This window comes from Trichosurus vulpecula, chromosome 9, assembly GCF_011100635.1.
Source record: "Trichosurus vulpecula isolate mTriVul1 chromosome 9, mTriVul1.pri, whole genome shotgun sequence".
Classification (NCBI taxonomy): Eukaryota; Metazoa; Chordata; class Mammalia; order Diprotodontia; family Phalangeridae; genus Trichosurus; species Trichosurus vulpecula.
The window spans coordinates 47,900,063-47,919,382 of NC_050581.1; the positions used below are offsets into that span (position 1 = coordinate 47,900,063).

General features: G+C 40.5%; 1 protein-coding gene across 1 annotated transcript in view; it reads left to right on the plus strand.

Annotated features, from left to right (window-relative positions):
* LOC118832099 overlaps positions 1-1,484 on the plus strand; it is a 171,918-nt gene extending 170,434 nt beyond the window's left edge. Inside the window, exons 71-72 of the mRNA XM_036739540.1 lie at positions 649-771; positions 1,284-1,484. Of these exons, the coding sequence (XP_036595435.1) occupies positions 649-771; positions 1,284-1,484 (324 nt within the window). The remainder of the gene's footprint in view (positions 1-648; positions 772-1,283) is intronic.
* The last annotated feature ends 17,836 nt before the right edge of the window (positions 1,485-19,320 follow it).

Sequence of the window (19,320 nt, forward strand, 5' to 3'; positions counted from 1 at the left end):
CACAGCTAGCAAATGTCTGGGTCTGGATTTGAATTCAGGAAGATGACTCCAAGTGTTACACTCTATCTACTGTCACCTAGCTGCTCCTGCAGAGCATATGCAAATGTTTTAATGACTGGGCAGTCATCAGCCAGCTGCTCCATTATTGGGGCTTCTCAATAATCATACTTACAGTACTATTGAGGGTCACCTTGATTTACTGTGGAAAAAATCAAAGGTTAGGTGGCTTGCTCAAAATCACACGGAGTAAATAGCAGATCTGGGGTGGTATAGATGGCATCTTGCAAGTTTTCCCAGGCTTTTAAGTTCTGGTTTTCACCAGAAACTGAAGTATCCTGGGTACACACACACACACACACACACACACACACACACACACACACACATCAACGAGTCTTAATTAATTGTCACGAGCCAAAGTGTCAGGAATACAAATACAAAGACTAAAACAATTCCTACTCACAAATCTTGGATTCATATTTACAAACTATGTAACCCTGGGGGGAAAAATCACTCAAAATCTTGGAACCCTAATTTCTTCATCTTTAAAATGGGAATAATACCAGTACTAATCTTACAGCGTTGTGAGGACCCAATGAGATGAGCCATTGCAATTATTCTTTGGAAAATGTTTGTTTACCCCGCTAGGTGGATGGTGAATGCAGGGCCCAGAGAAGGAAGGCAGAGGTCTGTCCTGGGGCTGCTTCCTCCAGACTCTGCAAGGCGTTCTTTCTGGATGCCCACTCTGAGCTCCGTAATTGCTTCCGAGTGGTGAGTACAAGCTGGGCTGGTGGTTAAAAACTCAGAAGGAAGAAACAAGGAACAAGGAGCAGGGCAGGGTGATGTTTGAGAATACAGGGCTCTTCTGGGGCACGGAGACCCATTGCCCCCAACAGGTGGAACAGTCTCCAGCTGGGCATCCGTTCTCCAAATAGTCTTTTGATCAACCCTCTGCTGAGATACTAAGCCGATGAAAGTTCTTGAATTCTAAAGCCTTTTTTTAAACCCAATTCCTAGAGAATGTGAGTCAGCAACACCATCCCAAGCTGGAACAGCAAATGTAGTAAATGATGGATGCATCCCCTCCCCCCAATTCCTCCTCACCTCCAAGGTTCATTTCATTGTTTGCCTTGCCTCCAGGTCCCCGAAAGCCCTTGACATCCAGGGAAGGAATCTAATCTGCATCCCTCCCTTATGTTTCTTTGCCCCATTCTCCAACCCATCAGCCACATATTGATTGATCTTTGGGCAAGGTGGAGCAACTGTGGGGCGTTCTATTACAGATAGATCCTGCCCCGTTCTACAGTATGTGTGCATGGGACACATGTGAGATGAGTGAACTCCAGGCTGCCTGTGGCATGGTCTCTGCCTACATCCACCTGTGCAGCCGAGGCTTTGTTCCCCTGGCAGCTCCTCCTCCGTGTGGTAAGTGCTTAAAACCCTCTGAAGTGGCCTTTGCCCGATTGTTCTCTTACCCCATCTGACGGTGGAGGCTGAATTGCCTGCCTTCTCATCTCCACCTCATACACACTTCGATTATCCCCACAGACCTTGAGAAATTCTGTCCTCTTCCGGGCTGATTAGATGAAAGTTAAAAGTCTGGTCAGGCCCACCCTGCCTGGGTTTGTAATTCCCACAATGCTCCCCCCTAATTATTCATTTATCCAACAAATAGAGGTCCTGTATGTCAGATATTGAGCCTGTGGCAGAAACAGAGAAGTATTTTGGTGAGTAAGGAGGTAAGATACAAATGTAATTGTAGATGCCCCTTCCCTTGATAAATTACTTTTAATACATTTTTATTTAACTTTCTGTGTATATGTTCATATTATTCTCTGCCTCTCTTGTCCCCCAGAACATTAACCTTCTTAAGGAGTTTCTTTGTTTTTGTATCCCCCAGTGCCTCCCACTTTAATTCTTATTGAATGAAGGAATTGAATACAAATTAAAATGTATTGGGGGGCAGGTGAGAAGACAAGCATTTACTAAGTGCCTACTATGTGCCAGGCACTTTAGCATGTTATCTCGCTTGATCCCCGCAACAACCATGAGAGGTAGGGTTATTATGATGGCCATTTTACAGTTGAGGAATCTGAGGAACTGACTTGTCCAGGGACATACAGCTGGTATGTATCCGAGGTCCTATTTGAGCTCAGGTCTTCGTGACTGGCACTCTATCCACTGCACTGCCGAGGAAATCTCCAACGAGATACAAAACATAGCAGACATTTGATCAATGTTTGGTAAATGAGGTGATGACCATTGAGCTGGGCCTTGAAAGACAGATAGACATCAGACAGGCAGCATTGGGTGGGGAACATATTCCAGGGAGAAGGGATAGTTGGAACACAAGCATAGAGACTGGAAACTAGGGGGCAGTTCCAATGGTTAGAGTACAAAAAGGGGAAGAATCCAGGAGGAGCCCAGGCTGGGCCCAACTTTGGGAGGCATTGAATGCTAAGAATCTGTGCTTTATTAGGTAGCTAATGGGTTGCACTTATTACTGCCCGCAAATACACTTTACTCCTGACATATTTGATGTTAATGCTCCCCCTATCCACTTAGTTTTACGTTGTCATAGGTTACATGCTTGTCTCATCAGACTCTAAGTGCCAGGGACTCCATGTAGTGTTCTTTAAATGGTGTCCAATAATAATAACTCACATTTATATAGTGCTTTATGGTTACAAAGCACTTTACATATATTACCTCATTTAACTTCCGCTAAAGGCCCAATCTGAGAGCTCATTGCAGTGTGAAGGTGACCCCCACATTCTCAAAAAGGATATCAATGAAATACAAGCTATGGAAGGGCCTACCAAACTGGGAAGGCTTTGAGTAGGGGCCTAGCAACGGACCATCAATCAGTGTGGCTAACGAACCAAACTAGCTTAGCTCGGAGAGACTTACGTTGGAAGGTTGACCAACAGATGATAAATCTTGTTGACCAAGGCAACTCATTGGACCATCTAGGCATGGAGGCATAGCACATACCCTAATGAAATCATTTGCGAGATTGAGGTATTTCATTTCATCCAAGATATCAGATAGAAATAGGCATTTAATAAAGGCTTTTTGATGGCAGTCACAATGAAGGCAATAAGATAGCTCTGGAACAGTGTATAAGGAAAGTCTTAGAGCCAGCTTATACCTGGCTTGCCAATTATTAAATTTTCAGTTTCCATATATGTATTTTTTTTGCAAAGCGAGTTATTAAATATTTATCTACACTACTTTGATTAATTCTTCAGCACCTTTTCATCCCGTTAGGGATTGATGTTTGTCAAAGTAAGATGCCCAAAGGAAGATCTATCCTGGAATTGCTTATTGCTAAAGCAGGAAAGAGCCTAAAAAGATCATCTACCCCTATGCCTCAGGGCAGAATTGTATAGTAAGGTGCCTATTAATGAGAATAATAAATCCCCTGGTGTGGTCAAATTCTTTAGTACTGCATGTTTTCATTGGGCTAGGACCAATTACAATATCTCACATAACTGTAATTTTAAATAGTGTAAATTGGAATACATGCAACCATTTCCGAGGACTTATTGTTTGAATTAATTTGAAATGAGTTCAAATATTATTTGAACTAATTGGAAATTAACTATATTATTTAAAAAAAGTCATTTAATCATAAAGTCTTGATTGAGTACTTATTTTCCCAGTGCTATAATACTTTTGTAGTAACTGTGCTGCACTTTCACATGTGGGTCCTAAGAAGAGGACCTTGTCTTTGAGGCATCTTGCGCATCAGGATCCATCCATTCAAAATCATACCTCAAAAGCCCCCGCTAGTGTATTTACTCTTATTAGGCCAGCCTGGAGACAGTATTATAAAAAGACATTTTATCAAAAGCATTAGAAAGTAACAAAATATTCCTCTAATACAGTTATCTCCCATAAATTATAAAAGGAGGTATAAAAAAATGAGGAAAAACACATAGGAAACAGACATGTCTAGAGAACATGTATGGAAGGGATACATATGTAGGTAACACACGTGGCTGAAATAATACATGCCTTTAACACTTCAGAGCTGCTGCTATCCTCTGATGTCATTGTTCTCTTTTTCAGCAGAGAAATGGGCCCTCCCATCCCCTTTTCCCCATTGATAAGCCCTTAAGCTATTTGTTAACTCTTTGGTGATAAAACCCCAGCCCACTAGTTAGAAAATCCCTTAGACATTTTTAAGTCTATCTTCTGAACTCCTTTTCTCTTGTTGCTATTTACAATCCTTCAGTCTAAACTCTTCAACTTATAGACCCAAATTTCTTTTAAGTTTTATCATATCTCTGAGTCCCTAGCATGGCTTACCTCCAAATCATTCCAGGAGCTCCACTTCACAAAATTGCAAAAGAGCTAAGGTGAGAAGATTCCTTTCAGCCCTCTATAAAAACTTGGTTGCCAATGCAAATGAACTCAGGCACAAGGCTGAGATGTGCCGTATGGAGTTGGAAACTGTTTTGCACCAACGACCAAAATTACTCTACTTCCTACATGTCAAGACTTTGATAGATCTTCTATCTATCTCATCATCCACAGATGCAAATTGCAACTCACCTCTTATTTGTCTGTCCCCTGACCATTATACCTATCTTTCCATAAATCCCCCAGAGGAGGTCTACCCAAAATGCTAGGTTCCTTCCTTTAGATCTCTCGACATTGGATGGAACACATGGACAGGTTATGCCTCCACTTAGACGATGTTATGTAACTGACCTGTCTCTTGTCCCATATTACTTTTCTTTGATGATATTGTTTGTAGTGATTTGCAGCCTACTTAACCCACCATGCACCTCTCCATCATCCTGTCGGCAATCCTTAGCTTCGATTCTCCAGAGGCTGGCATGCCTTTACTTATAGCCGTATGACTTCACCAGAAGAATACTGATGTTAAAAAGATGGGCCTTTGTTTCAGGGAGAGGTCTGGATTATTAGATGAATTTTGCCATTTTCCAGAGGCAATCCAGCCCAGAAAAATTATATGGGTTATCCATCCATATATCATAGACTCAAGGACACAGATGCAGTGCCTGCTCCCTTGGGGTTCATAACTAAGAGTAGCCACCAGCCTGGCTACCCACCTACAGGACATTCAATGAAAGAACAATAGATATAATTAAACGTTTACACAGTTAAGTTTAGCAAAAGAGAGAGGAGTTTGGTGTTTGGCAGAGGATCGTTAGGAAAAATTACACCCATGATACTCCATTCCAGGTATAGTTTTATACCAGGCAAGGAGACTGCCCTGTTTTCCTCAGCCACCCTATCCCACGAGGGGTGGAGGGAATGTTCCTTGTATCTTGATATCCAGCAGTCTCCCAGAGTTATATGGTTATTCCGACTCCATCGTGTCTTTCCCCAATGAGGTTTCAATATATTGAGGGGTGGATCGGCATGAGAAATCAAATGGGGAATTTAGGGGGAATTTTGTGGAAGCAGACAACAGAGAAAGAGTATTTTTACTTAATGCTGACCTACATATAGCCTATGACCACATACTTAACCCAAATTTTACAATAAGATACTGTAAACACCCCATAAAAGAAAAAATTCAGACTTCTTCTCTGGTACAAAGGAAGGGCCAAACAATTTTAAGCAGATTTCCCAGATCATGGGGGCCACGTGGCCTTAACCCCCATGATGTGGAAAGTATAGCTGTTTTACCTGCCTTCCCCATAAAAGTAAGCTTAGGATGAAAGAATAACTTCTTTCCTTCAAACCATTCACATCTATTGTTTCTTCCATCTCTTCCCTTCTTTTCCAAAAGATAGAGACGAAGGCTCACTATTCCCCTTTACAAGGCAAAGTCAAGGAAATCTCAGAGATATTAAATGGTTTCCCTGAGCTCACACAACAATCCTGAGATTTCCCTGCTGTCCCCTTGCACACACAATTCACCAGACCCAGCTGGCTTTTTCTGGACTGAGGGTTTGTCATAAACCTGGCTTCCAGAAATCATAGCAGTTCTACCCATCTATCCCTAGTCCATAATATATGGAGTTGGAAACTATTTTGTACCAACAATCAAAATTATTCTACCTCCTACATATTAAGACTTTGATGGATCTCCTATCTCATCATCCACAGATGCAAATTGCAACTCACCCTTGCATGTCTGTCCCCTGACCATTTTTCCATAAATCTCTCATCGGAGGTCCATACTCTATAGTTTCACCCAGAGAAGACCAAAAACTGTAGCAGTATGAGATTTTGTGCTGGAGTGTAAAGGTGAGAGGAAAGGAAAAGGGCTTAAAAGATTGAAATATCTTTAAGAATGGTCAGAACTTTTGCTGGCTGCCTGGAGCATGTTCATTGTTAAAGGTCTCCTTAATTTTCACTTTTTTCTTACAGGTTTTGACTTTTAAAACTTTGCTGATATAAAAATCTTTAGCCCAAGAAATCTAAAGCAGGAGTTGCATTTATTTTGGTCATTTTTAGTATGTCCAACTCTTCGTGAATTAAACAGAGCGGGAGCTCTTTTTCTCTGTCTTGTTTAACAAAAGCTGGGCTTCTCAAACATACTTTGTCTTTTAAGACCAAAAAGTAGAGAGAGGACCAGTTTCACCTTGGTTTCTGTTCAGAAAATTACAGGGAAATTTAACCAACCAGTCAGTCTGAACACATTGAGAGACAGCTTGGTTGTTTAATAGAAGTCAGTATTTTAGAAACGTCTGCATTTCTACCAAAAAAACAAAACAAAACAAAGCAAAACCAAATAGAACTGCTCCTTTTCAGGCCACCCAGCACTTAAGTGATCACACACATGTGTGGCACTTTTCTGGGCACTGTGCCTGGTTAACAAAACAGATTTAGTACTTGCCCTGGAGGAGTTTATGTTTTAAAAAAAATCAGTCTTTGCCAAACCACATACATTCACATGAAGGAAAGGAGAGAGATGTACAACCTGGTCTTCATCAACATTGGCTATTCTCAGGGAAAAATAGCAATAGGTTCTGGGTGATTGCCAGATTTGTGGCCAATGGGCTGTGTTCTGAAGTCAAGAAATAGAGGGCTTGGATTTATGTTGCTAAATTTGCCTGTTGCACACACAATTAAGTCTTCTACAATTGTCTTGACTCCTAAGTTCTATCTTTTGCTGTAATCTTGGATACATCTAGGAAACACATATATTGTCAGAGTTCTTCTGGCTTCTCATTTTCTTTCTTACTGTTAATCAGAGCAAAATTTTAAAAGTCATAGCTATCTCACTTTTTCACCTGGAAAAGTTAACTGGAAGAAAAAAAATTGACAATGGATATATTCCCTGATTGTATTCAAGAAGGTGGCAAAAGTATGAGTTAGTTGTGCATGCATGTTGGCACCTAGAAAAAGTATCAGGAAGAGAGCAGCCTTGGACTTTACCTGAGAAGTTTCTCTCCCCAGAGTTGAGATGATTTCTAGTCCTATGACATCATTACAAACATTATTATTTGACATTCCTTTGCCAGTTCCCCTAACAACTTTATTTTTGAATCAGCCTCTAAAAAGATGTATTAGCTTCAATATTATGCCGAACTCTTCATGACCCCATTTGGGATTTTCTTGGCAAAGATACTGGGGCTGGTTTGCCATTTCTTTCTCCAGCTCATTTTACAGATTAGGAAACTGAGGCAAACAGGGTTAAGTGACTTGCCCAGGGTCACATGGCTAGTGTCTGAGGACAGATTTGAACTCAGGAAGATGAGTTTTCCTGACTTCCAGCCCAGCACTCTAGAGATTCTCTGCACTACCTAGCCTCAGCATAACGAATGCTGTTGGAAAGACCACTTCCGCATTCCAACCTAATTCAATGGCAAAGACGGACTTTTTTTTTTTTTTTACAACATAAACTCCTCTGGTGCCATAAGTAAGCCAAAGGATGGGGGGTGGGGTAGGAATTATACTTTAATCATATGTAATACTTATAATACATTATATGTATGTGTGTACATATACATACACACACATATATACATGCGCATATGTTTATATGTGTATATATATGAACATAAATATTCATCAGTGATATAATTGAGACTTGTTGCCTTAGAAGTGTGAACCTTCAAAGTTTTACTATGTAAGGAAGGCTGCTGGGGGAAGGTCTATTCCAGCACCAGCCCTAAACAACCACAGATCTACACCTATCCTGTATGTCTATCATTTTGACGCTAAAATAGAGAACACAGTAGAGAAAGACCATAGTCCCAAAATGACAGAGAACCCTAATTACTTTTAGAGTGTAGTCTGTGGAATGGTCTGAGAAAAGTGATAGCTTTTTATCATTTTTGTCAGGTTGGTGAAGGGTAGGAAAAATAAGTGAAAGGTGGGTACAATTACTTCCTTTAGGATGCTACGGGATCACCTAGTGTTTCTGGTAAGTGATCACTCCTAAGAGAAAGAAATTCATCCAAAGTGAGTCCATTTCCTCACTGGCCAAGTGAGAATGAAACAATAATTTAAACATGGTAAGCACTCAACTTTTCCTCTTGAAAATGAAGGAGTTAGAATGGGTTATCTCCTAAGGGTGCCTTTTATTTCTAATATCCTATTAGTGTCATTGGATGAGTTTAATCTCCCAGTGCCTTGACAGTACCCCACTCAATCTGGATCCATAGGACTGAGAAGGGAGACGCATAGGAAGAGGGCATTCTCTAAGGATATGAAGACCAGAGCGGCTAAAGTGTTTACTCAAAGTCACACAGGTAGCAAGTTATAGAAGGTAGATTTGAACTCAGCTCCTCTGAGCCCAGATTTGAGACCCTTGTGATTATATGTCATCTTAACTGATCTGTTTGGTTTTATATCTATAGAAGTGGCTTCATGGGGGAAAAAAAATCTCAATTTCCTTAGCCCTGAAAGGAGGGAGATAGACTAGATAAGCTCCAAGATTCCTTCCACTTCTAAAGTTCTGATTCCTTAAGAGCAAAGACTTTGTAGGCTTAACGTTTACACTGGGGTACAACGGAAGATTTGCTGAAGACCAACAGAAGAGAATTTTGTGATGCCTTTGGCAGCAGTGCAAGATATTCATGCCTGACTCATGCCTGTTAGGACTAGCATTGTTCCTTCTGCCCTGGAGAAGGGCCTCATTTCTATTTTCTTTTTCTTTTGCAGTTTGAGATTCTGCTCGGGGAAGCCGTAGGCTGACAAAGAACAGCAAACTCTTTCACCTTCTGATGTCATCAAGCTCTAACAGCCAACAAGCAGTGGTAGCTTTGCAGAGAATCATCCCTAGTGGGGAGAGAAAACCCACACCTGCACCCAAGAGAATGAAGAAAACAATGAGCATGCTTTTGGCCTGCTGAAGGGCAGCCATTTATTGCTGTTTTAAGTAACGTGGCCAAGGACATGGTAGACTCCCCCAACAGGTTTCAGTGAACCTCTCCCTCCTCTGTTGTAAGAGCCTAAGACACTGGGATTGTATTTTTCTACTCTAGCCCCAGAAGCTCTCCTCTGGCACTTCAAAGGGTTGGTTTTACTCTGGAGAGTGAAAGGGAAAGAACAATCTGCTTTGGCTGGAAAGATGACTTATTCATTGCGTGTTTACTGAGCACCTACTCTATGAAATGCAGTGGTTCTGGATCAATTGTGGCAGCAGTAAGGAGGGGCCGGTGTCAGGTGGGCTGTCTTAATTATTAATCCCATCAACTCAGGTTTCTTCCAGCTGTATTTTGCCATCAAATTCAATTTCGTGACTGGCTTAAAAAAAAAAAAAAAACCAAGAGACCTGACTTACTGCACATGGCTCATTTGACCTCAGCAGTCCCAACTTCACATTTCCTTCCAGCTCTAGGTTCTAGGGTGAGGTCTAGGGTTGCCGTTTCCTCAGGCAGCCATAGTATTTTCAAAAAATGGGGAAGATCTCTTCAGATTTTCCTGTCATCAAGCTGTTTTTTTTTTAAAAAATACTGTAAATAAACTAGATTTAATATTCCTGGGGAGCTCCCAAGTGAATAGTAGCATTCCATCAGAACTCAGTCACAGGTTTTCATAACTTATTCTGGCCATGACACGGAATAACAGGGTACTGATTTATGCTGTAATCAAACTTTTTTTTGTTTTTTTTTTTGTAATCAAATTCTTGAACTTGATTTAATGTAATTTCCTTAATTTTGCTTATTAATAAATTTGTTTGAATCCAAGCACTTATTTGCTTTGGGGAATTCATTACTAAATCCACCAGTGAAAGTAGTTTAGGTTTATTCCATTTTCCGTTTATTATTAAACCAAGGATTCTGAACTTTTTTTGTCACATGGTCTCCTTTGGTCTGGTGAAGCCTATGTATCTTTTTGTTTTGAAATGACTAAAATAAAATACATAGAATTACAAAGCAAACCACTTACATCAGAATATTATTTTAAAAAGTTTACAGTCTCCAAGTTAAGAACTTCTGATCTAAACCACCTCAACCCTATAGAGAATATTATTTCCCTTTTATAGATGATGAAATTGGTCCAGAGAGGGGGAACATCTCAAGATCATACAGCTAAACTAGTAAGTGGTGAAGGTGGGACTCAAACCCAGGACTTATGAGAGTTCAGCATGGCTGAACTCTCATTACTAGGATAAAGGGTACTGGGCTTGAATAAATATCCTGGCTTCAAATCCCTGCTCAGATATTTACTAACTGTGTAACCCTAGGCTAGTCAGGTTAACTCTCTGGGCTTCAGTTTCATCATGTACATAGTGGGGGTGGAGGGAGAGAGGATTGGATCTGATGGCTTGGGAGGTTGTGGCCAGCTCTAAATCTATGATGCTATGACTAAGTCTCGTGTTCTTTCCACTGTCATGCCAAGGAAATTTCACTTTTGTAAAAGCTAATTATGAATGAGTACTCATTCCACTGTGCCTACTTAAGGTTATGCTTTCAGGATTCAAGATTTCAGAGCAAAGAGAATAACAGGCTTAAGGCTTTCTCAAGGCAGCATTTCTGATGCTTACCCATAGGCACAAACAGAATCGAGTCACTGAACATTTTGGGTCCCTTTTTCAATCCCTATGCATACATGCAGACCCTTTTAGTGCTTCAATCCAGGCTTTTGCCTAGTCCAAGGGTATGAATATGCCCCAAAATAATTTATCATTTATCACATTTGAACCCTATTCCAGTAAGATTCTAATCTCTTTTCCAACTTCACATGACCTGAAAGGGATTACTCAGTAATACAGAGGATGGGAGATATTTAATTACAGTGGAATCAAAAAGAAAAAAGTTTAAGATTAGACATTTAGATTGTTAGGGCTTTTCTTAGTTTTAAATTTCAGGTTCTTCAGATCTGTTATTGTTTCATTTCAGTTGTGTGCTGACTCTTTGTGAACCCATTTGGAGTTTTCTTGGCAAAGATATTGGATTAATTTGCCATTTCCTTCTCCAGCTCATTTGACAGATGAGGAAACTGAAGCAAACAGGTTAAATGACTTGCCCAGGGTCACACAGTTATTAAGTGTCTGAGGCTGGATTTGAGCTCATGAAGAGTCTTCCTGATTCCAAGCCTTATCCACTGTGCCACCTGGCTACCTCAGATCTCTTTACCACAATGAAAACAAAATAAACAGTGTTACCTTTGGTCTCAGTTGCAGAAAGAACATGCATATGCAAACAGAATACAGGGCATTATCATCATTGTAATAACTCTTAAAGGTTTGCAAAGCATTTTCCATGTTATCTCATTTGATCCTGACAACAACCCTATGGAATAGGCGGTCAGGGAAGGATTCATGATAGACTTGGAATTTGAACTAGATTTTGAAGGATGGGCAGATTTTAGCCAGCTGGAGAGAGGAAGGGGAAGGGCAGGAGAAAATGAGAACAAAGACTCTGAGACAACAATTCATGAGGCGTTTTCAAGAAACACAAATCAAATCTTTGTCTAAAGCAATAAATACAAGGTAAGGGGACAGTAGGAAATAGTGGGACTAGACTACCAATCATAGGCATGCACACAGTGGGGTTGCTGCACACGAGTATACTGACAAGTAAAAGTTCAGACTTTATCCTTGCAGGGGATAGGAGGTCATTGACAGTTTTTGGGAAAGAAAATTTAGGATCAACTCTTGTTGTTAAGTCATTTTTCAGTTGTGTCTGACTCTCCATGACCCCATTTGGGGTTTTCTTGGCACAGATGCTGGAATGGTTTGCAAGTTCCTTCTCTAGCTCATTTTACAGATGAGGAAACTGAGGCAAACAGGGTTAAGTGATTTGCAAGGGTCCCACAGCTAGTGTCTGAGGCCAGATTTGAACTCAGGAAGAAGAGTCTTTCTGACTCCAGGCCCAGTGCTCTATCCACTGCACCATCTACCTGCCCTTTAGGATAGGATTGGAAGGAGGGAAAGACTAAGGGCTGGGAAATTTTGTATTAGTGAACTAGACTCAATGTGCAAAAGGCTTGAACTATAGCAGTGGGAGAAAGGGATGGATTAAAGACATATGAAAAGAAAATCAAGACAACTGATGAAATGAGGAATAAAGGAGAAAGAATCCTTAATGACTCCAGGATTTCAAGCTTGAATGTCTGAGGAAAGTGTTACTAAAGACAAATGGAAGTTAAGATGGGAGGTTAATTTGTAAGGAGAAGATGATGAGTTTGATTTTAGATTTGTCGACTCTTGAGTAGTGGCGAGATGTTCAAGTGGACATTTTCAGTAGGAGGTTAAAGATGTAGGACCAGCACTTGGATGAGTAGTGGGACTGGAGTTCTCTGTTTGGGAGAAATGAAAGCCAAAACTTTTCCAAGTGATTGAAATTACAGAGGGAGTACTTAGTGAGAAAAGCTAAGGGCTAAGGTCTTCACTTTGGAGGATACCCATGTGGCAAGAAGCTAAAACTGGAAAAGGGGGCAGAGAAATAGGAGAACCAGGATAGTGATGTCATGAAATAAAATGGAGAAACTTTCAAAGAAAGTGGTCAGAATTGTCGCATCCACTTTGGGTGTTGTTGTTAAATGGTAGTTTGTTGCAAGTTTGATGTGATCGTCTTTTCACTCAAGAGATTTAAACCACGAGCTTCCTTGAATCTTAACAGCATTAAAGATGGTTAATTTCTTTAAAAAAAAAAAAAAGACTATCGGATTCAACGCTCTTTGGAACTCTTGAGGGTACAATTTCAGGAAAATGGAAGGGTTGAGGAGAGCCAGATTGTAGTTGGTAAGGAAATGAAGGGAGTCGATAGAGACCACTTGTTCAAGAAACATGGTTATGAAAGAAAGGGAAATAAGGAGTAGTTAAAAGGGATCAAATAAAGGTGGCTTTCCCCCCACAAAAAGATGGGAAACACATCCATCCATGTTTATGAGCAGAAGAGATATCTCCACAACGTTTCCATCCCCCAATAAAGAAAAAGTTAATTCACACAGGCCACCTCAGTATATATAGCTGTAATATTAATTAAGGTGGGACCTTTTTACTGTTTTAGAATGCTAAATTAATTAAGTGTCTTTGATTGAGTCTTACTAGGTGCTAAACCCCAGGCCCACCCTTTTACTACTAGGTGCAAAGCCCTGGGCTGGTTAGCAAACTAGTTCCCTAGTTTGAGAGAGGCAGGAAGCCCCCAGGGCCCTAAGGGTAGTTGCTATGACCAAAGCCAATAGTAGGTGCCTAAGTTCTGGTTGCTCAGATGACGTTTGACGATGCCTAAAAACTGTATATAAAGAGAGAACAGAGTTGTTTGCTTGGGGCTCTGAGCCACAGGAGGAGTGGTGCGTGACTCTGGGGCAGCCATCATTAAGAGCTCCCCAGCTTGTTGATGGTTTCTTGGTAACTGAATTGTGATCTGGTCTGTTTATATTGTGTATGTTTGTAACTTGTTTGTATTTGCTCTGAAGTTCAGGTTGCTGGCTTTTCCTCCTGAACGAAGTGAGTTTATATGTATATGTTGGATTAAAGTAAGATTGTTAACCCCTTAACGTTGCTTTCCTTAGTAAAGCAGATCAAAAGAACCTGTGCCAGCAGCCTTCTTGTTGTTGGGCTTGTGTTGGTCTTTCACCCCCACAACGGCTGTCGTAACAATAGCATAGTGGAAAGAACACAAAATTTGTAGTCAGAGGACCTTGGTTCACATTTAGAATAGTGAGTAAAGTCAGAACTTGGGGTCAGGAAGATACAAGTTCAAACCCTTCCTTATGATGCTTGCTAGTAGCTATGTGGTGATGAACTGACTTAAAGTCTCCAGTTACCTCATCTATAAGATGGAGATAATGCTAATAACGATTGTAAGGCTCCTGTGAAACAATAGATTTAAAGGGTTCTGCAAACTTTAAAAGCACTACATGAATGTTTCCTCATCTATAAAATCTGGGGATTGGATTAAATGGTTCCTTCTAGGGCTATATCCTATAATTCTCCAATGGCTTCTTCTAAGAACGGAAGAAAGCACATCTGCTAAGGTCATGATTAAATGAAAATATCATTTAGTAGATGTTTGAGTATTTGAGCAGATGTGCTGCCAGGGAAAAGAAGGAAACTATTCACTCCAATATTTTTAAAGAAATTATTATAAAGTTAACAACCATTACCAAAGGCAATCCAAAATCTTCCATTAAAACCTTTGGTATTGAACAAAATCAAGCCAAGTAAATTCACAAACAGATAAATAAGAAATCATTTGTTCTGTATCCCTTTCCGAGAACATGTAAAGTTCCACTAGTCAGTTAGTTGGCAAGCACTTATCATATGCATATCATGTATCAGGCACTGTGGTAAGAGTTGAGGATCAAAGAAAGGAGGGGGGGAATAGTCTTTGCTCTCAAAGAGTGCATTCCACCAGGAGATACAACATGCAAACAACTATGCACAAACAAGATGCAGACAAGATAAATTAGAGGTAATCAACAGAGAGAAGACACTGTCATTAAGGGACATTGTGAGAGGCTTCTTGTAGAAGGTGGGGTTTTAGCAGAAACTTGAAGAAAGGGAAGCCAAGAGGCAGAAAGGAGGAAGGAGGGAAAGATGTTACAAAGGTAAAAACCAGCTAGTCTTGGCAACAGATTAGATATGGGGCATGAGAGAATGAAGAGAGGAATGTCTATTTCATTACTTCACTGCAAAATGTTTGTACCACTTTTAAGCAAGTATTTTTGTATTTAGATATTGAAATGAGTCGACCAAGGAAGTAAAGTCATGCCTACCCTTAAGAAATCAGGGCACGCCATTCCCAAGTAGACCAATTCTACAGATCAGTAACTCCATCTAAGTAGATAGGTGGAAAAAAAGAGGTGATATGTAGTAATGAGGTTGTTCCTGACCTATGCTTTCCCTGGCATAGGAAACTCATTGAATCATGGGATCTGAAAAGGACCTCAGAGACCTGTAGTCATTTTATAGATGAGGAAATTCTATCAGTGCAAAATGCAAGTAGTCTACAAGTTATAATATTAGAGACTCAGAGTCCCAGTACCTGGGATGCTAAAAGAGATAAACAATAATAATAATAGCTAATATTAATACAGCACCTACCATATGCTAGGCACTGTGCTAAGTACTTTACAAATATTATTTCATTTGATCTTTACCACTATCCCAGAAGGTAGGTGATATAATTATCTTCATTTTACAGCAAAGAGTTTTCAGCTGTTCAGTCGTGTCTGACTCCTTGTGACCTCATTTGGGATTTTCTTGTCAAAGATACTGGAGTGGTTTGCCATTTCCTTCTCTAGCTCATTTTACAGATGAGAAAAGTGAGGCAAATAGGGTGAAGTGACTTGCCCAGAGTCATAGAGCTAGGAAGTATCTGAGGCCAGATTTGTGCTCAGGAAGATGAGTCTTCCTGACTCCAAGCCCAGCACTCTATCTAATGCACCACCTGGCTGCCGCAATAAATAGAAGTTAGGTGACATGTTTGCCAAGGATAATCTATATACAGATTATTCAGCATTAACTATACATACAGTAAAAGAAAAATCCTTTGAGGAAGACCAAGTTTATAAGCTTTTTCCATATGACAGTAATATGATTAGGTAAGCTTTAGTTATCTGGAAAATAATTGCTCATGTGGAACTTCTTCATAATACCAGATAAGTGAGGCATTGCTATATTACTACAACTGCTGCTACTACTACAGCTACTTAACTGGGGTGTAAGATTTATAGACCTAATCCAGACACCTTTTAGATGAGGAAACTAAAGTTCAGAGGGACTATGACACTTATTCAAGGTCACTGCTTCCTACATGTAATCAATTTATTTTAATTCCTAATCTTCAATATAGACTTTGATTAGAATTTCCTTAGCAATGCACCCTTATTTCTTCTAACAAAGTTAAAATCTCTTCCCAGAACACATACACAATTGGGACTTCACTTGGCATCACTCTCCCCACCCCGCTCCCCCCGTTCTTTGAAGCTTGTTTTTTTAGCCAATGAGCTTTTTCTTCCATGATGAGGGTATGTTTTTGAAGTCTGCTCCTAGTAATCAGAAAGTGGCTTCATTGTACCACATGAAAATGATGTGAGTATATATAGCAGTAAGGCAAGATTCATGACCTCAAGGATGACCATGAACATGCCTGAATGGTTCGGAATCGCAAAGTATAAGAAATTCTCTAAGTAGAAGGCAGAGGAAGTATAACATTTACTTAGACACAAGAGAATCCAATCCCAAAACCAGTAATTCCAATTCCATACCATAACAATTATATTCCAAAACCAGTAAGCTCACCTCAATGTAGCAACAAGGAAATTAAAACAAAGTATTATAGCAAGGAGCCAAACCATCCTGCAACTTCCTCCCTCTCCCCAAAGGCCTTCCTGTAAACAATCACTCACAAATCCTAACTCTCCCATCAGCACTCTCTCCTGCAGCTCTGCCAATTCTGAGTTCCTTGATCTCCAAAATTCTCTCTTGTTCTGCACTCTCCGCTCAGCAGTCTCTCTCGATTCTGGTTCTCCCTCAATGTGTGTTGCCTCAATGTCTTCTTGATGTCTGCTTCTGAATCCTGCCCTCTCAGCTCCACTGCTCCCAGTTCTGGGCTCTCTTTTTATACAATCCTAGCCAGCATCTGATTGACTAGAACTCAGTGCACATACCATTGGCTCTGTGGTCTTAGCAACTCCCCTCAGGGTACTGAGGGCTTCACACCCACATCAGCTTAACTAGCAAAAGGGTGTGGGCCTGGGGCCTCACACCTAGTTAGTGAAAGGGTGTGGGCCTGCCTCTAATCAGGCCTCCCTTTGTTGGCCCCACTTGAGGCTTATTCAATGGGTGGGAAAGATCTTTCACTTACTGATTGGCCTTACAGTATATTAGAACTAAGGATCATTTATTTATGACCATAGTAGTGAAGCATAATCAGTGAATTTATTGGTTTTGTTTATACTTCCATCCCCAAGGGGCTCCCTCAAATCCCTCAGCCCTGTGTCTGATCACCAGTTAGACAATGCCAAATCCCAACCAAACATGGATCATCCCCACCATCTGCCTTGTCTATTCCAACTCATGTATTACGGAATGCTCCCAGAGAAACAAACAAAACCATGCCAAATGGATTCACCACAAATCTAGGAAGCCCTCACTTTACTGAGAAATCAGAGGCTAGTGAGTTCCTTCTCTGCTCTGAGCCTCAAAACTTGCCTTAATCATTCCACCATCATCACCACCATTGCTCTAGTCTGATGGAGAGGTGGACATTCTCCCTGCCAAGTTTAAGTGTTCTTGATTCAATTCTTTCTTGTCCTCTCCTTCCCTCTCATCTTCTTTTCCACTTGCTACTTCACCATCACCCCCACCCTTTAAAAAAAAAAGCTTTCATTTTATCCTGCCATTCCCTCAAACCATTATTCTAAATCTTTTTTCCCTTTCACAGACAAACTTCTGGAAAGGGTTGTTTATACCTAGTGCCTCCTCACCTCCCATTTACTTCTCAAAGCTTTGCAATCTATTTCCTACACCATCACTTGATTGAAACTACTCTTTCCAAGACTGCTGACAATCTCAAATGCTAAATCCGGGGGCCTCCTTCTTAATCCCTCTGTGACTTTTGATGCTGTCAGCAATCTTATCGGGATGTTCTTTTTCTCCCTTGGCTCCTGTGATGTGACTGCATTTTTTTTTTTGAGGTAATGGGAGTTAAGTGACTTACCCAGCTACTAAGTGTCTGAGGCTGGATTTGAACTCAGGTTCTCCTGACTCCAGGGCTGGTGCTCTATCTACTGCTGCCCCAGTTTCTGGTAATTTTAAAATTTTGTTTTTTGTGATTTCATTATTTTACAAGATGGCTGACTGAGGTTACAAATAAAAAGTGGAGGGTTCCTCTTTCCCTCACTTTATAGCCCATGCATGCATGGTTCAAATCCAGCACCTCTTCTGTGGCTATTCCAAACTTTCTCTCTCCTTAAGCCTCCACTTTGACCTTTCTTTCTCAGGCTTCTTTGCTGATTTATCTCTGTCCTCCCATTCATTAAATATGGCTTTGTCACAAGGCTCTGTCTTGAACTTGCTCCTCTTCCCTCTACACTCTCTCCCTTGGTAATCTTGATCAGTTCCATAGACTAAAATATCTTTATGAAAATGACTCTTAAGTCCATATATTCAGCCTTAATATCTCTCCTGAACTACAGTCCCATATTACCAACTACCTGCCCGACATAACTACTTTGATGTACTGCAACTAACTCAAACTCAAAATATCCAAAATAAAACACAATATATTTTCTCCAAAAGCTCTTCCTAGTCTAAACTTCATTTCTATTGATAGCACCACCATCTTTCTAGTCACTAGGTGTATAACGTAGGAGACCAGAACATACTCTATCTCCTAACTTCTTTCATAATACAGTTTATCTGCCACCTCCTAAATAAGGTTTTCTCTAATGACCACAATGATTTTAAGTCCAGGTTTTGTATCTCTTAAAAAAAAAAGAGATAGGGGTGGATAGGAACAGAAGCTAAGTAATAAAGGTAGAAGACCTGAGTGAGGGTAAACTGAGAAGTCATCCTAGTTCTCCGTCTTCTCAAAGCCTTCCCCTTGCTCAGCTACATCTTTCCAATTACAGTCTATGCTAGGAATGGACAAAGGGCCAATGCAAGGTTTGTGCTTTCAAACCTACATGGGCCATATGCTAAATAAGACCTCTAGAAAAGGTTACCAAATACATTGGGGCAGATTCCTTTGGAGCTGTCACTAGGGCTTTGGCGGTGTGAACAAACAGCTGCAATCAAACCAGGTTCTGTAGTGAGTTATTGGAGCATGCTGAACAGTTGGGGCGTAAGGGAGCCAAAAGCAATAGGCTTAATATCACCTTTTAAAAACTTTTGGAATTCACATTTTGCAAAGGAGTAAACTCCCTCCCCTGCCCCCACCTCAGCTCTCTCCCTTCTGTGAAAGCAACAGCTTAACATCCAAGTTA